The sequence below is a fragment of the Polyodon spathula genome, chromosome 22, assembly GCF_017654505.1.
Source record: "Polyodon spathula isolate WHYD16114869_AA chromosome 22, ASM1765450v1, whole genome shotgun sequence".
Taxonomy (NCBI): Eukaryota; Metazoa; Chordata; class Actinopteri; order Acipenseriformes; family Polyodontidae; genus Polyodon; species Polyodon spathula.
In genome coordinates this window covers 7895423-7914034 of record NC_054555.1, presented here as the reverse complement: position 1 = coordinate 7914034, position 18612 = coordinate 7895423, and the positions used below count along the sequence as shown (strand labels likewise).

Sequence of the window (18612 nt, the reverse complement as noted above, 5' to 3'; positions counted from 1 at the left end):
ATGCTTAACTGAAGTGATCCCTGCAGCTTCCCTAGTTTGAAGTTGTTCACTGGTTTGGATATTTCAGGGCAATTGTGTGCTGGAGGTTTATGTAAATCTTGTTGGGCTCCTCATCCATCACTGTGTCCACCTCCTGACCCCACATCAATCCTCTAATACCTGCCAAGCCATCACTTGCAACTTGAAGCACTTAACACCGAGAGAGAGGTGGGGAATGTGTCCTTCATAGGCCTTCTGGCAGGGTAGGGCAAGAGTAGGGGAACATCGGAGGACTCCCAACGACACTCTAAATAAAAATAAATAAAACCATTTTAAATTTTGTTTTAAAGTGGTACCTGCAATGTAGCTTCTACATCAAAAGGAATTCAAGTTCAACTATAGCTACACTGCATAGTGATGGTTGTACTATGCTGTGGTTTGGATATCAAGTCCCTGGATGAATTAACACATGGAAGCGCAGTTTGATAACTCTGTCTGTCTCTCTCTGATAGAGCCGATTTGTGGCGTGCATGACAGCCATCCTGAGCCAGATGGATGACCAGCACTATTCCTTCTACATCGAGACCTTCCAACGCAGTTCTGATCTCATGGTGAGTGGAGAGGCTAACGCCAAGAAGTCCAATGCTCACTAGAGGGCTAGACAGTGAGGTGTTAATAGAGTACCACTGTTCTATGGTACAGCACAACACAATATGGTGTTAGTAAAGGTCATTAAATGTACAAAAGTTACAGGGCAATATACACTGAACAAAAATATAAACACAACATGTAAAGTGTTGGTCCCATGTTTCATGAGCTGAAATAAATGATCCCAGAAATTTTCCATATGCACAAAAAGCTTATTTCTCTCAAATTTTGTGCACAAATTTGTTTACATCCCTGTTAGTGAGCATTTCTCCTTTGCCAAGATAATCCATCCACCTAACAGGTGTGGCATATCAAGAAGCTGATTAAACAGCATGATCATTGCACAGGTGCACCTTGTGCTGGGGACAATAAAAGCCCACTCTAAAATGTACAGTTTTGTCACACAACACAATGCCACAGATGTCTCAAGTTTTGAGGGAGCGTGCAATTGGCATGCTGACTGCAGGAATGTCCACCAGAGATGTTGCCAGAGAATTGAATGTTCATTTCTCTACTATAAGCCACCTCCAACGTCATTTTAGAGAATTTGGCAGTACGTCCAACTGGCCTCACAACCGCAGACCACGTGCAAGCACCCCAGCCCAGGACCTCCACATCCGGCTTCTTCACCTGCGAGATCGCCTGAGACCAGCCACCCGGACAGCTGATGAAACTGTGGGTTTGCACAACCGAAGCATTTCTGCACCAACTGTCAGAAACCGTCTCAGGGAAGCTCATCTGCATGCTCGTCATCCTCACCAGGTCGTGACCTGACTGCAGTTTGGCGTCGTAACTGACTTCAGTGGGCAAATGCTCACCTTCGATGGCCACTGGCATGCTGGAGAAGTGTGTTCTTCCCGGATCAATCCTGGTTTCAACTGTGCTGGGCAGATGGCAGACAGCGTGTATGGCGTCATGTGGGTGAACAGCTTGCTGATGTCAGCGTTGTGAACAAAGTGTCCGATGGTGGCGGTGGGGTTATGTTATGGCAGGCATAAGCTTCGGACAACGAACACAATTGCATTTTATCAATGGCAATTTGAATGCACAGAGATACTGTGAGGAGATCCTGAGGCCCATTGTCGTGCCATTCATCCGCCACCATCACCTCATGTTTCAGCATGATAATGCACGGCCCCATGTCGCAAGGATCTGTACACAATTCCTGGAAGCTGAAAATGTCCCAGTTCTTCCATGGCCTGCATACTCACCAGACATGTCACCCATTGAGCATGTTTTGGATGCTCTGGATCGAAGTGTATGACAGCGTGTTCCAGTTCCCGCCAATATCCAGCAACCTCACAGCCATTGAAGAGGTGTGGGCAACATTCCATAGGCCACAATCAACAGCCTGATCAACTCTATGCAAAGGAGATCTGTCGCGCTGCATGAGGCAAGTGGTGGTCACACCAGATACTGACTGGTTTTCTGATCCACGCCCCTACCTTTTTTTTAAGGTATCTGTGACCAACAGATGCATATCTGTATTCCCAGTCCTGTGAAATCCATAGATTAGGGCCTAATGAATTTATTTCAATTGACTGATTTCTTTATATGAACTGTAACTCAATAAAATCTTTGAAATTGTTGGATGTTGCGTTTATATTTTTGTTCAGTGTAATATGGTATACAGCCTAAAACATTAAGGAATCTTTTTGTTGTGGTTTGTTTCTTTATAACCCATTTTGATTAATTTAATCAAGTCTGCCTTGCATGATATCTTTTTCATCTGTTTCAGAATGGTTTCAAAGTTTCTTCTCATTTTTCAGAGCAATGTTGAACCTAAGAGAATGGTTATAAACACTCTTCAAAAAACATTCCTTTAAACAGACTTCAAGTTTTGTGAATTTAAAAAAGAACCACAAAATTTAATGATTGTCACTACTGTTTTCACTTCAAATATCAGGTCACCATATTCATTTTGTTAGGGAAAAAGGGAAGAACAGGCTTGACATTGTTAAGTTAAAATAAAATGTTTTTTATATTATTTTAATAGGGGTAACACTTATAATCCTTAATAGAGTATAGCAGCTCTCTACAGTACAGTGTACTATAGCTAGGGTTACCACATGACTCCATGTATACTTGGGTTGTTTGCAACAGTTCAGGCTTTTCAACTCACACTCCAATGCATTTGGTAAGTGTAGTCCTGTTGTAAACGGTACCTGAGACAGGTAAAACATGCTAGAATGAATTATGATGTGAGTTGAAAAGTTTGAACTGTCCCAAACTGTCCTGGTGTACATGGCGTTCTACGGTAACCCTATTTCCAGCTTTCTACTGTGCAATATAGTTTGTTGATAGTAGAGCACCACCGTTCGTTTGTACAGTGCAGTCTAGTGCACTGTAATACGGGTTTAATAGAGTGCCTCTTCTCAGTGTTCACTCACAGCCAATGGCAATGTGTCAATGGTGACCCTCTGAACATCACAGTGCATGTGGTATCTCACAATAATGAAATGCAAATTAGGGATCAGTGGGTCAGGGCAAGTCATTAAGTGGAATGGCACTCATCGATATCCATAATCCAAGAGCATAATGTCCAATCCCATAGGAATAGAAAAATATGGCTGTATACTACTGTAGGTGTGGAAAGAGGCAGGAGATTTTCAGCTTGAAGTATTGAGCAAGGTTATTAACAGATGACCAATATTACAGGAGGATTACAGTGGGTTATGATTTGTCAGTCCTAGAGCCTAAATTTACTTCCTCTTTTAAATGCACTACTCTCATTCTCTACAGGAAACAAAATTGAACCAACAGAACCATACAATACAATAAATATCCCCATCTAGTGGTCAAAATGTATAATGGCACCCCCCCCCCCCCCCCCCCCTCACTGTGATTGGTTGATTTCTGATATGCGATTTATAATAGCTAAACGTGCCCCATCTACCAGCATCTATAAGTGGATTCAGCAAATAGTCAAGGAGCATAGTTAGGCTGCAGTTTACTGGAGTATGGAACTGTGCTATTTAACCGTACGCCCAGAGTGGTTAAACAGAACCTGTTATGTCTCCATTTATTGCACTACCTGAACTGTAATTATTTTAAAATTAATGGGGTGTCCGGGAGTACCAGCACAGGGACAGGCACCCTCTGTCAGAAATCTCTTTGTGTCATAGGGAAGGGGACTTGCTTGTGTTTGGCAACAGAACAAACCCTGCTTACCTTTAACAAGGGAGAACAGGAATGAGAAGAGCAATAGACATAGATGAGAGGACATCATGAAAGAATTATTCATCATGCACTGTAGTTGTGTAATTTCAGCGAAGTTACTGTTTAATTACTTGTCCAACTAAGTTTAGCACATGTTTTATTTATTTGTAATGGATTACCAGGGTAAACGTTTATAAGAATTCTTAAGGAAATAGACAGATTGGCAGGCAGACAGACAGACAACAAGGAGACAGGCAGTTTTACAGACAGATAGACAACAGGTGGACAGGCAGACAGTCTTTTCAGGCAGGCTGACTGATAGTCATTTAACAAGTGGGCAAACAGACTGGTGAATATGTGTTTGTGGTCTTTTCTTGCAGTATTTCCTGATGGAGACCTTCCTTCTGTTTAAGGATCTCATTGGGAAGCATGTGTACCCCCCTGACTGGATGACAATGATCATGCTACAGAACAAGTGAGGAGGAGCGAGAGAGTGAGAGAGGCAACACTGTAGTGACCCTAATTTTGCATCCCAGACCCATGATAAACACAAACTATAGACCATAATACCTCTGCCATAGAAGCCAAGTACAAAGAAGTAACTAACTAATAGCATCAAATCATAACTATTAATTTGTCTACCACTCCCACCCTATCCAGAGTGTTCCTGAGAGCCATCAACACCTTCGCAAAAACTATGAACCAGAAATTCCTGGAAAACATGAACTTCGAGGTGCAGGTGAGAAATATTTATAAATACTTTATTAACATTTTTTAGGTTCTGTGTGTAAACATTGTCAGTAAGGAAAATGTTTTAAACTGCAGGAACAACTTTAACAAATGCATTCGTAATATTGCTTTTTTTGAGAGGTGATAGTTTATCAAAATATTTTGGAGTTCAAAATCGTATGCTAAAAACTCCCCTGCACAGTATTGTCTTGATATGTATGTATCTAATTCCCACACAGCAATCTTTCCTGCACAATGAATTGTATGCAAACCCTGTGGTTTTTTTTAACACACTTGTCTCTCCTCACAGCTCTGGAACAACTATTTCCATCTGGCTGTGGCCTTCATTACCCAGGATTCCTTGCAGCTGCAGAACTTCTCATCCACCAAGCGTAACAAGATCCAGGCCAAGTAAGTCGCTCACTGGTACAATTTTCTATTATTCTTGAACATTTAAAAACATATGTTAGTGTAGCAATTGTGGCTTGCAGTTTATTGAGGTTGTAACACACTATATACAGCACACAGTACAGAGACACACAGCTTGCTTGCGCTTAATGTTTAGATCCATCTAAAAACAAACCTGTCTCAACACAGGTATGGGGACATGAGGAGGCTGATTGGGTTTGCAATCCGTGACATGTGGTACCAGCTGGGTATGTTTTTTTTTTCTTTTTCAGCAACGTAAAATATTGCAGATTATAAAGCAAATTAGGTGTATTTGTATACAGCTCAGAGAATGTAGTGCTGATGAAAGAGGAGAGATAATGGCACTGTGTACAGTTCGATATAGTGCAGGCACCATTAGAGCTTCCCTTCACAGCTCTGAGACTGCAGTCTCAGAGCTGAATTGTACCTAATTGCATAGCTGTCTTGTGATGCATACAAATGTCCTCTGGAGTCTAGGAAGAGACCACCAAACTCCTTTCACTTGAGCCAGAGTTAAACCCAAGTCTCCACAATTGAGTGACATGGGAAGCTAGGGAGTTATTCTAAGGAAACAAGCCCACAATGAAGCATCTGTCTGACTGACTATCTGGGTTTCCAGGCCAGCACAAGATCTGCTTCATCCCTGGGATGGTGGGTCCGATCCTGGAGATGACTCTCATTCCTGAGGTGGAGCTGCGCAAGGCCACCATCCCCATCTTCTTTGATATGATGAAGTGTGAGCACGACAAGTCTGGGGGCTTCAAGAAGGTAATTCTGTGCACTCTGTTGCACTGCGGGGTTAACGAATACCATCTCAAAAGCAGCTGACTCCAATTATTTTCTGATTGTTCTCTAAAACTTCAATGTTTTGAATTTTGTTGTGCTCTGGTAAAACTTGATTGTTTAGAACACCCACAGTATGACATTAAGTCGACTGCTCACTGGAGCACAGGCTTCACAAAGGCAATCTGGAATTCAAAGCCATGTGTTGTTCTGATTCTCCTTGCCATCAGAGCACAGCAAACAGTTACTGGATACTGAGTCACTCCATCTTTTACAGTCATGAGGTCAATACTGAGGTCATTTCAGAAAGGCCAGCAGCAGCAACGTGATAAGAAACCTGTGGATGGAGGGTGAGCTAATGTAACGAGATAGCACAGCATGTTCAAACTAGCCCCAGAGGCAAAAGCTACTTTAATAAAAATTAGATTAATCAGATTTCTGATTTTTTTTTTTTTTTTTAATGTCTGATTGCATGATTTCAGGGAATGTCAACATCAGAACATTAGACACATTTGTTGGTCTCAGTTTCAAACCTCAGTTTTATCTCCCAGTGGTCATAAGTACACGACACAAAAACTACCACATCATTTTGACAATAATGGGAGTTTCATGCATTAAAGTAAGTGTAGCTAAAACAACTCAGGAAGTGCAAGACATTCTAAAAGCATGACTTGCTAACAGAAATGGCTTTGAACTATTAGAAATCACATATCAGAAATCAACCAATCACAGTGAAGTATAAAAAAACACACAGTACCTGTGCAGGAGATAAAAGTTATGTTTTACTTATTTATTATAAGTTAATATATGTCATGTGTATGGTGTCTCTTATTATCTAAGAGACGTTATTTCACAAAGTCCAAACTGCATGAGATTACATCTCTTATAGAAATAGAGACACCCTACATATTAACTTATAGGTAGGACGTTTTAACAACGTGTTTTTCTTTCCAAACTTTCTCAACATTTGAGACATTGCAGCTAGTGGGTGTTCATGGCAAAGAACATTCATGGGACTATTTTGTTAGCTTCAGTTACTTGTGCCATACACAAGATGCCAAAGCATTCATTGGAAACAAAGTAATAACCATGAACATTATTCAACATTATTTTGTTAGTTTGAGAACAGTGTCAGCAACTATTTTCTATTTTTCCAGATTTTATACTTAAAAAAAATAAATCAAACTTAAGGAAAAAATAACAATCTGTAAAAAAGTAAATAAATAAATGCATAACACATTAATAATAATATATAGTATAATTAAGGTTTGAAGTCATTTTTTGACCCCCAGATGTGGACTAAAGGGTTCTGTAGCCAGTGATGCCAGTTTAACAAGCGTGTCCAGGCTCTTCTGCTGCTGACAAACAAGTATCTACAATAACCCTCCTGTCGTATTGTTCACTGTTTAATAAACGTGTACCCTGCATCTTTCCACTCTTACTGTACGCCAATAGTGTCTTTGTGTTTCTGATGAGCGCGTTGGTGCCGTTTCAGTTTGAGAACGAGATTATCCTGAAGCTGGATCACGAGGTGGAGGGAGGCGGTGGAGACGAGGAGTACATGCAGCTCTTCCAGTCCATGTAAGGAGGACCGATATCACTGCGCTGGCTAAGTGGGCAAATCTCTCACTATCTGCCTTACCAGCTTACCTTCTCCATGTTTATCAAACCTGGGTATCCCATCAGTTAGTGCATTGATTACAAATGATTAATAAAGCCTTTCTAAAGTCTTATAAATGTTGCCAGTAACAGGCAATGGCAATATAAGGTTATACAATATGTAATAAAGCACTATTAGAAGAATTTTGCTTCCTTTATGATGCGTTAATGGCATGGAAGTTTTCCATTAGCAATTTGTCGTTAAAATTGTGTTTTATAAATGTTAAGCTGATGTGTGGCCCACTTCTGCTGTTGCAATCAATTAGCTGTGCCATTTCTTTTTATTTTTTTTTAAGCATCATCTGGCTGCTAAATGAGCTCCTTTGAGGTGCCAGATGAGAAATGGTCTTTCTGCCACTTCAGTCAGAGAAGAAAAATGATATTCATTCAGATCACAAGTTATCAGAGAAACATTTTGTAGATCAGAATATATTTTTTGTGGGCTGTTCTTTTTAATGTAATTTGATCATTTAATTGTGATCATTTTTGATCATTTAATTTACTTAAGTGTGCAATGCAGTGTAGACTTTACTGCAACCTATTTATCCTTTATTGCCAAAATGTGGGACTGAGGTTTGCCAAATGAGGTCTTTGTTACTGCTGGATGTTGGTTCTATAAAGCCCCTCTCCTCTCTACCAGTCTGCTGGAGTGTGCCATGAAGTCACCCCCCCTGGCCAGCCTGGTGCAGCAGTTTGTTGTTCTGGTGAAGGGGCTGCTGGAGAGACTGCTGGACTACCGAGCGGTGATGAGTGACGAGAGCAGAAACAATCGCATGAGCTGTACTGTCAACCTGCTGGTGAGTTAACCCTCAACTCCCACCTTGCTACACACACACTGACACTCAACCTCACACATTGATAGACACTGACAAAGACACACACGCTGACAGACACTGACAAAAACACACACACACACGCACACAGACTCACACGCTGTTGGACGCTGACAAAAACACACATACACACACATTCTCACGTGGCCACTGCCTATGACTTAACTGTCTATCTCTGTTTTTCAGAATTTTTACAAGGACATTAACCGGGAAGGCATGTACATCAGGTATGAACATCCTTTTTCATGTTTGTTATTATTTGTATTAGTATTATTATTTGCATCTGTATAGACTACAGGACTTTACAGCCTTTGCATTTGCAGTTGTCAAGCAACACCTTTAAAAAATGAAGACCGCAGCCTTCTGTAGTTAATATACATAACCATCTTCACCGACTTGGGTGTACAAACCAACTCAGCATATGAAAATATAGTCCTGATTTAAAATTTTGAACAGGATGAAAAAATACACTAAAGAACAGAAACAAATGTACTGCAAATGTACCATTAAATTGTTTACAACTAAATATAATTAACAAAATACACCTTACGTATAAGGGTGTAGTTCCTTATATGTCACTAAACATCCTTGATGGAATTACTGCATTTTTATGTATGGTTGGGTGTGCATTATTTGTTATATTATTAATACTGACACTTAGATAACTGTCTCATATAACGTCATGTTCTAACTCTATAATGTTAGTGTTGTAGAATGTATAGTATTGTATGTAGTTCCCTTCACCTGCATGTCAAGAAAGAAACATTGCATTTTTCATCCAAAAGCCCTCACTATCATTTTAAAAACTTAAACTATTTGCCCAGGTTAAATGTCTCTGATATAAAAGTAATTAGAAGCAACTTGAAAGAGCTAAGATTTCTGAGTTGCGTCTTTTTAGTACTATAACATCAAGATTGTTTGCGCCATTCTTGAAACAACTGTTGTTGTATGTCTCCAAATGACATTTTCAGCTGCTTAGCTAAACCTAACTCAGCTTAGTGTTTGACATTCATATTATACAGAATATTCCAAAGAAACCTCCATAAACTGTGTTTTTTAATGCATTCATGTCAGGGCAGAGCATCCCTTCACATGTTTTTTGTGCATAATCTAGGTGGGAATTTCATTCTCATTTATTTTAAAAGCTGCTAAAGCCATGCCAATGAACTGACACTGCTGAGATAAAGAGACAGATTAAAGACTCTTCTTTTGTCAACGGAGAGAGTAGAGTAACTGAATGAGAGAGTGAGAGAGGAGAAAGATCGAGAGGAGGTGACAGTTACATTAATGTAGATTCATTATGTGAAGCGTAAAAACATAATATTCCCTTTAAGGATGCCCAATCCCCAGTCGGTAAGAGAAGATGTTTAAGAATGCCTGCAAGGATAAATGAGCAGCTAGTGAAATCCCTGTCTAAATCAATTGCAATAAAAAAATGACCTGGTTTTCCAGTCATCTTGAACCACCTTGTATTCATATGAGAATACAACGGATACCTGCTCCTGGTATTAACTTTTGCAGTAAGAAATATGTGTCAGCGCTATAATAGAGTCTGAACTGCATCAATAAAAGTTGTGTCTGAAGCAAACTCTTGTAATCCTTTTCCTCAGGTACCTGTATAAGCTGCGGGACCTACACCTGGACTGTGAGAACTACACTGAGGCTGCCTATGCATTGCAGCTGCACACACGCCTGCTCAAGGTGCTGGGACTGGCAGAGTTCTGGGGCTGGGAGGGGGACAAGAAAGGAGAGAGAGGCTGATAGGGCTGGGGGAACTGAAGGGACTGACAGAGGGGCTAGGGACTTTAAGAGGTTTGGTGTCACTAGTTGGACTGTAAGCTAGGAGAGGTACCAAAGGGGTTTGGACTGGGGGAATCTTGGAAGGGGATAGACAGTGGCACAGAGAGAGGGGCTATAGGGAACTGGGAGAATTGGAGTAAAGAGGTGGGAGGGACTGGGAGAGGGCCTTGAGGAGCACGGGCTGGGAGAGGGGAGAGGAAGAGCCTGGGTGAAGTGCTATAAACATGGTGCGGGGTAAGTAGAGAAGGATAGGGGGATAATAGATGTTGGAGGGGTGAGGACCAGGAGTGGGGCTGGGTTAGGGACAGGAAGAGAGATTAGGGGAGAAGAGATGGTGAACTGTAAGGAAAAAAGAGCATTCAGGGAGTTTGGGGTGCAGGAGAGCAACCTGTGATTGATTGTGCTCTGTGTTTGTTTATCTCCCCCAGTGGTCAGATGACCAGTGCTTGCCCCAAATGATGCCCAGTGATTTCCGCAGCTCTCAGACCCAGCGGCAGCTCAAAGAGACCCTGTACAGCACCATCATCGGATATCTGGACAAGGGCAAGGTAACGACACAATACAGTGGGGGGGGGGGGGGGGGGGGGGGGGGTGTGCAATGGGGGGGGGGGGGGGGGGGGGGGGGGGGGGGGGGGGTGGTCACACATCAGAGAACAACATCTCTTTGGGAGGGATTACCAAACATGCAATCAAACATTCCCACTTAAAATACAGTGTTGCAAGCATCAGGTCAGATAAATAGATTGCCTTTCACTGGAGCTAGTACATCCTGCGTTAGAAGATAAACTGTCAGTTGCTGCCAATTCAAAGGATTGTAGAATGGTTTGAGTGCAGGCTTTTCCAAAGACTTAGGTCAACATTTGTCATACAGTGAGCTTCACAAAGGAATTTCATTAGAATACTTTTTTTTGTCCTGTGTCTTATTTATTGGCAAGATTGGAGGTTTCAAACAAACCTTAATATGTATATAAATCTTGTACATTCTAAAGTGACAACATTCTGAGAGAGTCATCGTGTTCATTTTTTGAAATACAGAAAGCCACCTAGAAGCAATACTACAGGCAACAAAAGTAGAAAGAGCATATCAAGTGTTATAACACCATTCTGTAGTATCTAATAGCGGCAATCTTATGCAATTTTTTGTTTGTTATCAGCTATGGCTGACAAATATTCCAGCAAACGTACTTCTGAAAAGACTCCTTATGACTGATTTCCCCATGTCACGTGCCCACAATTAGCCCTCAGGAGTCTTTTCATAATCAGTCTGTGCAGGGATAGTTAATAAGCTTGGCAATAAAATGTCTAAATGGATATTAGGGCTGCTTGACTGCCTTTGCTTTGTGTTCTGGTAGATGTGGGAAGATGCAATCTCTCTGTGCAAGGAGCTGGCAGAACAATATGAGATGGAAATCTTCGACTACGAGCTTCTCAGTCAGAACCTGGTAACTGAGCACTGCCACCTATATGACCCTCTGTCTGTCTGAACAGCAGAGGGGTTGTAGCCATTCTGTGCTTCATTAGGCTTATTCTATTCAGTGGTTTGATTTAATAACACACAGTGGAATGGCCCACGGGCTTATGTTGTTCTTCTTTGTTTCTATAGCAACAGCAAGCCAAGTTCTATGAGAACATCATGAAGATTCTGCGGCCAAAGCCAGATTACTTTGCAGTAGGCTACTATGGACAGGGCTTCCCCTCGTTCCTCAGGGTAAGACATAGGAAGTTCAAGCTCCTGTGCTTTCAATGTTCTTCATGAGCAGGTTCCCAGATAGTGTGGTTGTTTCAGGCGTAATTTCAGAAACAGTTCAATACTGCCTTGGTACTAACCTTGTGCTAGCAAGGACTTTCTCATTCTCACCCTTTTCCATAATCCTTATCTCTGCAGAACAAGGTGTTTATCCACCGTGGGAAGGAGTACGAGCGGCGAGAGGATTTCCAGACTCAGCTCATGAGCCAATTCCCTAGCGCTATGAGACTCAACACCACCAGCACCCCCGGTGATGACATTCGAAACTCCCAGATGCAGTGTATCCTTGTGGGGATCATCCGGGCCACTGTATGGGATGGGGGGGAGGAATGGGATGGGGAAGGGTCAGATCTCAGGCTGGGAATCCTTGTTTAAGATGAAGGACTGGAAGGCAGAGCAAAATTGAAGTTACAGCTAAGGGTCGAGAGATTGGGAGGTATTGTGGTCTAGTAGTTAGAATTGAGTGACTGTTATTCTCTGTGGTCCAGTTGGTTAGTGCTAATTGACTAGGCCATGTGACCTATTGTTTAGAGCTGAGGGATTGGCAATACATTCAATTAATAACTGCATGCATGTGGATGTATTTGGATTGAATTATTTATGTAGACATGTAAATGGTATTGTATTGCTACATAAATAAATAAAACCCGGTCTGGCTGTAAGTGGATTCCTGCCTTGACATTGACCCCCTTTCAGATATCCAGTGCTTCACAGTCCAGCCCATCCTTGAGATGCAGCCCCGCCTCAAGAACAAACCTGTCCCAGACCAAATCATCAAGTGAGTGCCCTCATGCCACCATGGCTATACAATGAGGACACAGCATTAGCAAGCGAGCTATGTGATCTCATTCTGGTTACAAAAGGCAACGAATGAAGCATTTCAGAGCAAGAAATATGGAATGTAGTTTTTGAGTTCTTTGTGGTATACAAAACATGATTCAGAAACTCTTGAATACCACTGGAATACCATTGTAATAGTGCACCAACCAGAGTATTACCCCGAAGAAACCCAGCAATGGCAACACATTGGAGTTGGAACAAATATGGCACAGCGGTCCTGAAAGGGAAGCAGACTGTCTGGCACAGATATGATACAGTGGTTAGGCAATATGTTATCATTCATTGTGAACCGTTACTGGACTGCCACTGTGATGACATTGGAGATGACATGCTGCAATCAGTTCACACACAATACCTGCCTCTGTGCTCTCCTGTCTCCCACAGCTTCTACAAGTCGAACTACGTGCAGCGTTTTCACTACTCGCGTCCCGTGCGCAAGGGATCAGTGGACCCTGACAACGAGTTCACAGTGAGTGCTCGACACAGTCTGGACTGTGTATTTACACAGCATTTAGAGTCTGCATGTAGGTGTGTGTGTCTGCAGTCGTATACCTTAATAATACCTTTTTTTTTCTTTTTTTTATCTATCAATGGCTTCAGTAGCTGCTTTTCAGTTTTAGTTGCCTGCCATATACATGTGTGGTGTAGGACAGTTCAGCGACAGTGTCTTTTTGTTAGTCAGTGCAATCTAGTGCTCAGCAGTGCCTTGTTAGAAAACAAAAGGACACTTGATCCACAGTGGCAGATCACTAAATATAGTTATAACTAAAGCTGTTTTGCTTTCCAAAGTTTTATATATATATAGCATTTGTGTTCATAAAAAGGTAAAGAGAGTTATGAAAATCTAAGTAAATGAAAAGTAGCTACTCTTAAAAAAATATTTCTCTATAAACAACAAAATGTAAACATTCCTGTCTTATTGAGCCATTTAGTTGAATGCCAGTGCACCCTTGTCACTTTTCACTCACAGTATATTTTATCACACAGCATCAGTTGACATTATAGACACTTGTGTCTGTGAAGCAATTTTCAAACTGTTTCACTGGTTCAGTGAAATGAAGTGTAGATAAATTGAAGGGCCGACATATGTCAATGATATGGTGTTTCTGCTTTAAAGGAAGAATTGTAATCTCTGATTCAGTCTCAAGGCAGAATTGACCCTACCCACATAGCTTATAGAGTTATTTAAAGACTCTTCTGATTAATTAAATAAAGGGTTTTTTTGTTTGTTTTTTAATTGTAGTTATAGACTTTGTTTAACAACAGTCTAAAAATGTTTCATGCATCCAAACATTAATCCATCAAAATCAACTCTCTCTCTCTCGCTCTCTCTCTCTCTCTCTCTCTCTCTCTCTCTCTCTCTCGCTCTCTCGCTCTCTCTCTCTCACTCTTGTTCTCTCTATTTCTTTAGTCCATGTGGATTGAACGGACCACTTTCTCCACAGCCTACAAACTGCCTGGGATCCTGCGGTGGTTCGAGGTTACCACCATGTCACAAGTGAGTAGGAGTTCATTGGGGGGGGGGGGGGGTTGTGTTCTGATTTTCCATAATTAAGTAAAGGCACCAATCCCCTTACCCAATGTTACCAACTGGGATGTATTTCACCTTACATGAAAAGTGAAACAGAAATGTTTTTATCCTTCCCTGTCTGCATATGTAGCAATACCTCTTACTGTCGACTACACTTCTGTACCCATTGGAGCTAGCTGTGAGGATCTCCATGATTAGTAATTTGTATAAAGAACAATAGAATCTGTGAGGCTAATAAACTAAAAAAAAAAAATTATATTTATTCACAAGACAACCATTAGCCCGCTGGAGAATGCCATTGAAACCATGGAAACCACCAACGAGAAGATCCTGACTATGATCAACCAATATCAAGGCGATGAGAACCTTCCCATCAACCCCCTCTCCATGCTGCTGAATGGCATTGTGGATCCTGCCGTCATGGGCGGCTTTGCCAAGTATGAGAAGGTGGGTCAGGGGCAATATAGGGCACTGGGCCATTGTGAAAGGATGTTAAAAATGTTACCCCTTTATTATATAACCCACTACTTGGTAAACTAGTAGATTTTAGGAACCGGTTTGGGATAATCTCTATAAATTCCCTCTGTATTGGGTCATATTGTTTATAAGCATAATATTATATAGAAGTATTCATTGCTAACTGACACTGCAGAGTGACAATATGTCTCCTCTTGTTCCTTTTCAGGCCTTCTTCACAGATGAGTACATGCGGGAGCATCCTGAGGACCGTGATAAACTCAACAGACTCAAGGACCTCATTGCCTGGCAGGTATAAATCAGGCAATATCTGACTATATTAAGTTTCTGTTCAATTGAGCCAACTACCTAACGGTTTGTACATATGTTTAACATATCTTTGAAAACAAAATGGAGGTAACTATAGGCTTTTAATGCCATGGTAACTACAGTTTTGTGTATTTGCATTAGTGGGCAATTTAAAGTAGTACTTATCGAGTGTTATACCAATTATCAATACAGGTTGCTATTTTTTTATTCATGATGTGAACTAAATGAAATAATGAGAAAATCAGTTCAAATAAATGATTGAAAATAAGGGATTGTTTAAACATGTTTAAACTATGAACTGCCCCTGCTTTTTTCTTGTTCCCCCTTTCTGACAGATCCCTCTTTTGGGGGCGGGGATTCGTCTGCACGGGAAGAGAGTGATGGGAGATCTCCAACCTTTCCACGACCGCATGGAGGAGTGCTTCAAACAGCTGAAACCCAAAGTGGAGAAACAGTACGGAGTGAGAGAGCTGGTGAGCAGGGGGAGTGAGAGCTGGAAAACAGGGGATGGAGTTCTGTACACCTTGCAGTGAACAGAAACAGAGTGGTGTTTCTTACAATCTGCTGCCACCTGCTGGCTGAATGCAGAACAGCAAAAACCTGCTGAACAGCAGTCAGGAATATGGATTCAACACCAGACCAAGACTTCCACCATAACATTATCTGTGGTATAAGTGGATTTTAGCTATTGTGGTGTTCAATATAGTAGTTTGTTTTGAGTCACTGAAAGTGCAGTATATGAATTTAATATTGTAATGGCTCCCTCTCTCTCTCTGTCCGTCTGTCCATGTCTGTGTCTAGCCGGAGCTAGATGACCGCAGAGCTAGTCGCCCACGCTCAATGCTGAGGTCCTACCGTCAATCCATAATCTCAATGTCCTCAATGGGGTCTGAGTGCGGGACACCCACCAAGCTATTCCCTGACAGGTAGTCCCCCTTCTTTCCTCTCCTCTTCTTCTCTTTTCTTTCTTTCTCTCTCTTCCTTCTTCTTTTATCCCCATCCATTTGCTTTTTTCACTGCATCCACCCTTGTACAGTTCCTCATCCCTTTAATTTCCACACACCCTGCCTCTCACCCCCCCCCCCCCCTCTCTCTCTCTCTCTCTCTCTCTCTCTCTCTCTCTCTCTCTCTCTCTCTCTCTCTCTCTCTCTCTCTCTCTCTCTCACTCTCCAATGTATCTCTCTCCCTGTGCAGTGTTGTCTCCCCAGAGACCCCAGTGCTTCATTGCGCCCCCTTCAGGTTGGAGGAGACAGTAGCCGAGGTAGCAGACTCAGCGGAGGTGGTGGTCAAGCTGAGAAAGTCAAAAAAGAGGAAGAAGAGGAGCAGTGTGATCTTCATCGGGGAAGAGAAGAGAGCAGCTGAGCTGGAGAGCAAGCGGGTATGAGAGGGGGGAGAGGGGGAGATAGTCATGAACTGACATGAGGCTCAGACCCTGGTCAAAGCAGACCTTAGCCTTGTAGTCAAAGCAGTCCTCAGCTTGCCTGGCTCTTGTAAAGCTCTGCCTCTAACCCTGCTTCTTGTGCTCTGGGGGTTCCAGATGTCAAAGAAACAGGAGTTCCGGAGCGACACAAACCTGTCGGAGCAAAGCGAGCCCCTGGGGTCAAGGGCTCTGCTCAAACAAAGCTTGAACAGCCGCTCCATGCCCACCATAGCAGGTAAGAGCATTATCCACCCCACCACCCAACTCCCCAACTCGGACTCTCAAACACAGCCTGAAAAGAGACGCTGCACCTTATACCTATTAAAATCCAATCCACACCTCCCCTCTTCAGAGAAACAATAATACCCTGTGTGATGAGCGCTCCCTACCGGATGATAACAAATGTTCAGTACAAATTTGGGATGCTTCAATAAATTCCAGCTAGCTCTTTTGACACTGCAAAATAACAGCAGCAACAAAAATACAAACTTCTTCTCTTGTTTACTTTTTCACTGCTCTTTCAATATTTCTGTAATGTGAATAATAGATAATGTCTTTTTTGCTCCCCAAATAATGACAATAATAGAGCTAAAAAGTTCAACGCTGTTGGTTCTGCCACTTCTTTGAACAGTGTATTTCTCTCACTCCCTCTATCTCTTCCAGGGGTCGCATTCTCTATCATGAATGGTTCTGATCTGGAGGACCCGGAGCTATCCCAGCATGCCAAGCGAGACAGCAAGTCCATGTCGGTGAGCATCCCTATGGAGCGCCCCCCTACTGAACGTGCTCCAGACCGCAAGTCTAAGGGCATGATGAACCTCTTCTTCAAAAGCAAGGTAAGGGCCAGTCTGTACTTCTGAATTCTCACTCCAGGGCACATATTATCAGAGTGGGGGATCACAGCTAGAAAACGGAAATTGTAAGTTAAAAAAATAAACAAATAACATGGAGCCATATTTCCAAGGCTGTTATAACAGTGTCTTTGGTGAAATGTGATAAAAGCATAGTAAAGTACAGCACAGTGAAATCCAAGTTCAGCAAACGTAGTGAAACACTGGGCATTGTGGTCATTTGTCACTAATCTTGAATTTAATTATTTATTGTAAAAAAAACGTAATAAAAAAAATAGAAAACTGATCTTAAAAATGAGTACACTAAATGCTTTTCCTAATCCACAATATTAATGTATGTGGATAAAACTGTGAGCAACGACATGGCTCTGTTGTTTAATCCAGACATGGCTGTCTCACTAACTCTGTGTCCTTCTTTGTTTCACAGTTGGCAAATAAAGCCCCTGAAGATGGGAAACAGTCAACTGAACAAAGCCCAGACCCCACCTCCACACAGTTCTGAGACCCAACTGTCCCTTTGCATTATCCACTCTCCCCTTCCTCTGTTTACAGCTCAATGCTCAGTGCTCTACTCCCATCGCCCCTCTCCCCTTGCCCCCTCTCTGGTCAGAACCCCCACCTAGTGGGGTGATGCAGCTTTTCAACAAGACTGAGTGTGTGCTAGAGCCAGGAGACACCAGGCCTTGCACAATGCAGAGAAGAAGATCCATTCTCTTCAGTATCTGCCTTGAAGATTCTAATCTTAATTCCTGTTTGTCCAGAGATTAATTCTGTCTTTTTTTATATTCATTTTTTAATCTTTTTTTGATAACAAGGATATTGTTTTGTTTTGTTTTAATGTTTTGACTGCATTATTTTTTTATAATTTCATGTTGTTTCTTTTTTTACTGAAATGAAAGACTGTTAAAAAGAAAGGTATTGCTATCTAAGTGGCTAATAAATGGAATGTCTTACTACATCAGTGTTTTTTTTTTCAATGCAAGTTTAAATTGATTAAGTATTTACATAAAGCAAGCATATAGATGTATACTTAAAGCTACATAGGACTGTGTAGTGTTTTGAAGTAGATTGGAGTAAAATACAGAAAAAAATCTACAAAGGATGGCTATTTTTCAAAACAAATACATCCCAAAAGTAGACAAACCAAAATTTAAAATAAAATGGCCAAAATGGTTTAATAGATCATATATATATATATATATATATATATATATATATATATATATATATATATATATATATATATATACAGAGTTACACAAATAGCAAATATATTAAATGATTACTTTTCACAGGTTATTACAAAGGAGAATACGGACAACATGCCCACATGTCGACCTGTTCCTATCCAGTTTTAAATAACTTTAGCATAACAGAAGCAGAAGTGTTAAAGGGACTAGGCGCTCTTAAAATAAACA

General features: G+C 41.4%; 1 protein-coding gene across 1 annotated transcript in view; it reads left to right on the top strand.

Annotated features, from left to right (window-relative positions):
- The window catches only part of LOC121297270 (dedicator of cytokinesis protein 2-like), a 77740-nt gene extending 59590 nt beyond the window's left edge, over window positions 1-18150 (top strand). The window contains 25 exon segments of the mRNA XM_041223479.1: window positions 492-590; window positions 4167-4261; window positions 4447-4525; window positions 4826-4926; window positions 5113-5171; window positions 5564-5712; window positions 7223-7308; window positions 8027-8183; window positions 8406-8446; window positions 9830-9920; window positions 10448-10567; window positions 11372-11461; window positions 11623-11727; window positions 11905-12046; window positions 12463-12544; window positions 12991-13075; window positions 14018-14104; window positions 14408-14584; window positions 14823-14906; window positions 15259-15396; window positions 15725-15849; window positions 16118-16301; window positions 16461-16578; window positions 17007-17179; window positions 17622-18150. Coding sequence (XP_041079413.1) covers window positions 492-590; window positions 4167-4261; window positions 4447-4525; window positions 4826-4926; window positions 5113-5171; window positions 5564-5712; window positions 7223-7308; window positions 8027-8183; window positions 8406-8446; window positions 9830-9920; window positions 10448-10567; window positions 11372-11461; window positions 11623-11727; window positions 11905-12046; window positions 12463-12544; window positions 12991-13075; window positions 14018-14104; window positions 14408-14584; window positions 14823-14906; window positions 15259-15396; window positions 15725-15849; window positions 16118-16301; window positions 16461-16578; window positions 17007-17179; window positions 17622-17696 — 2742 coding nt within the window. The 3' untranslated portion in view covers window positions 17697-18150.
- Window positions 18151-18612: the final 462 nt, after the last annotated feature.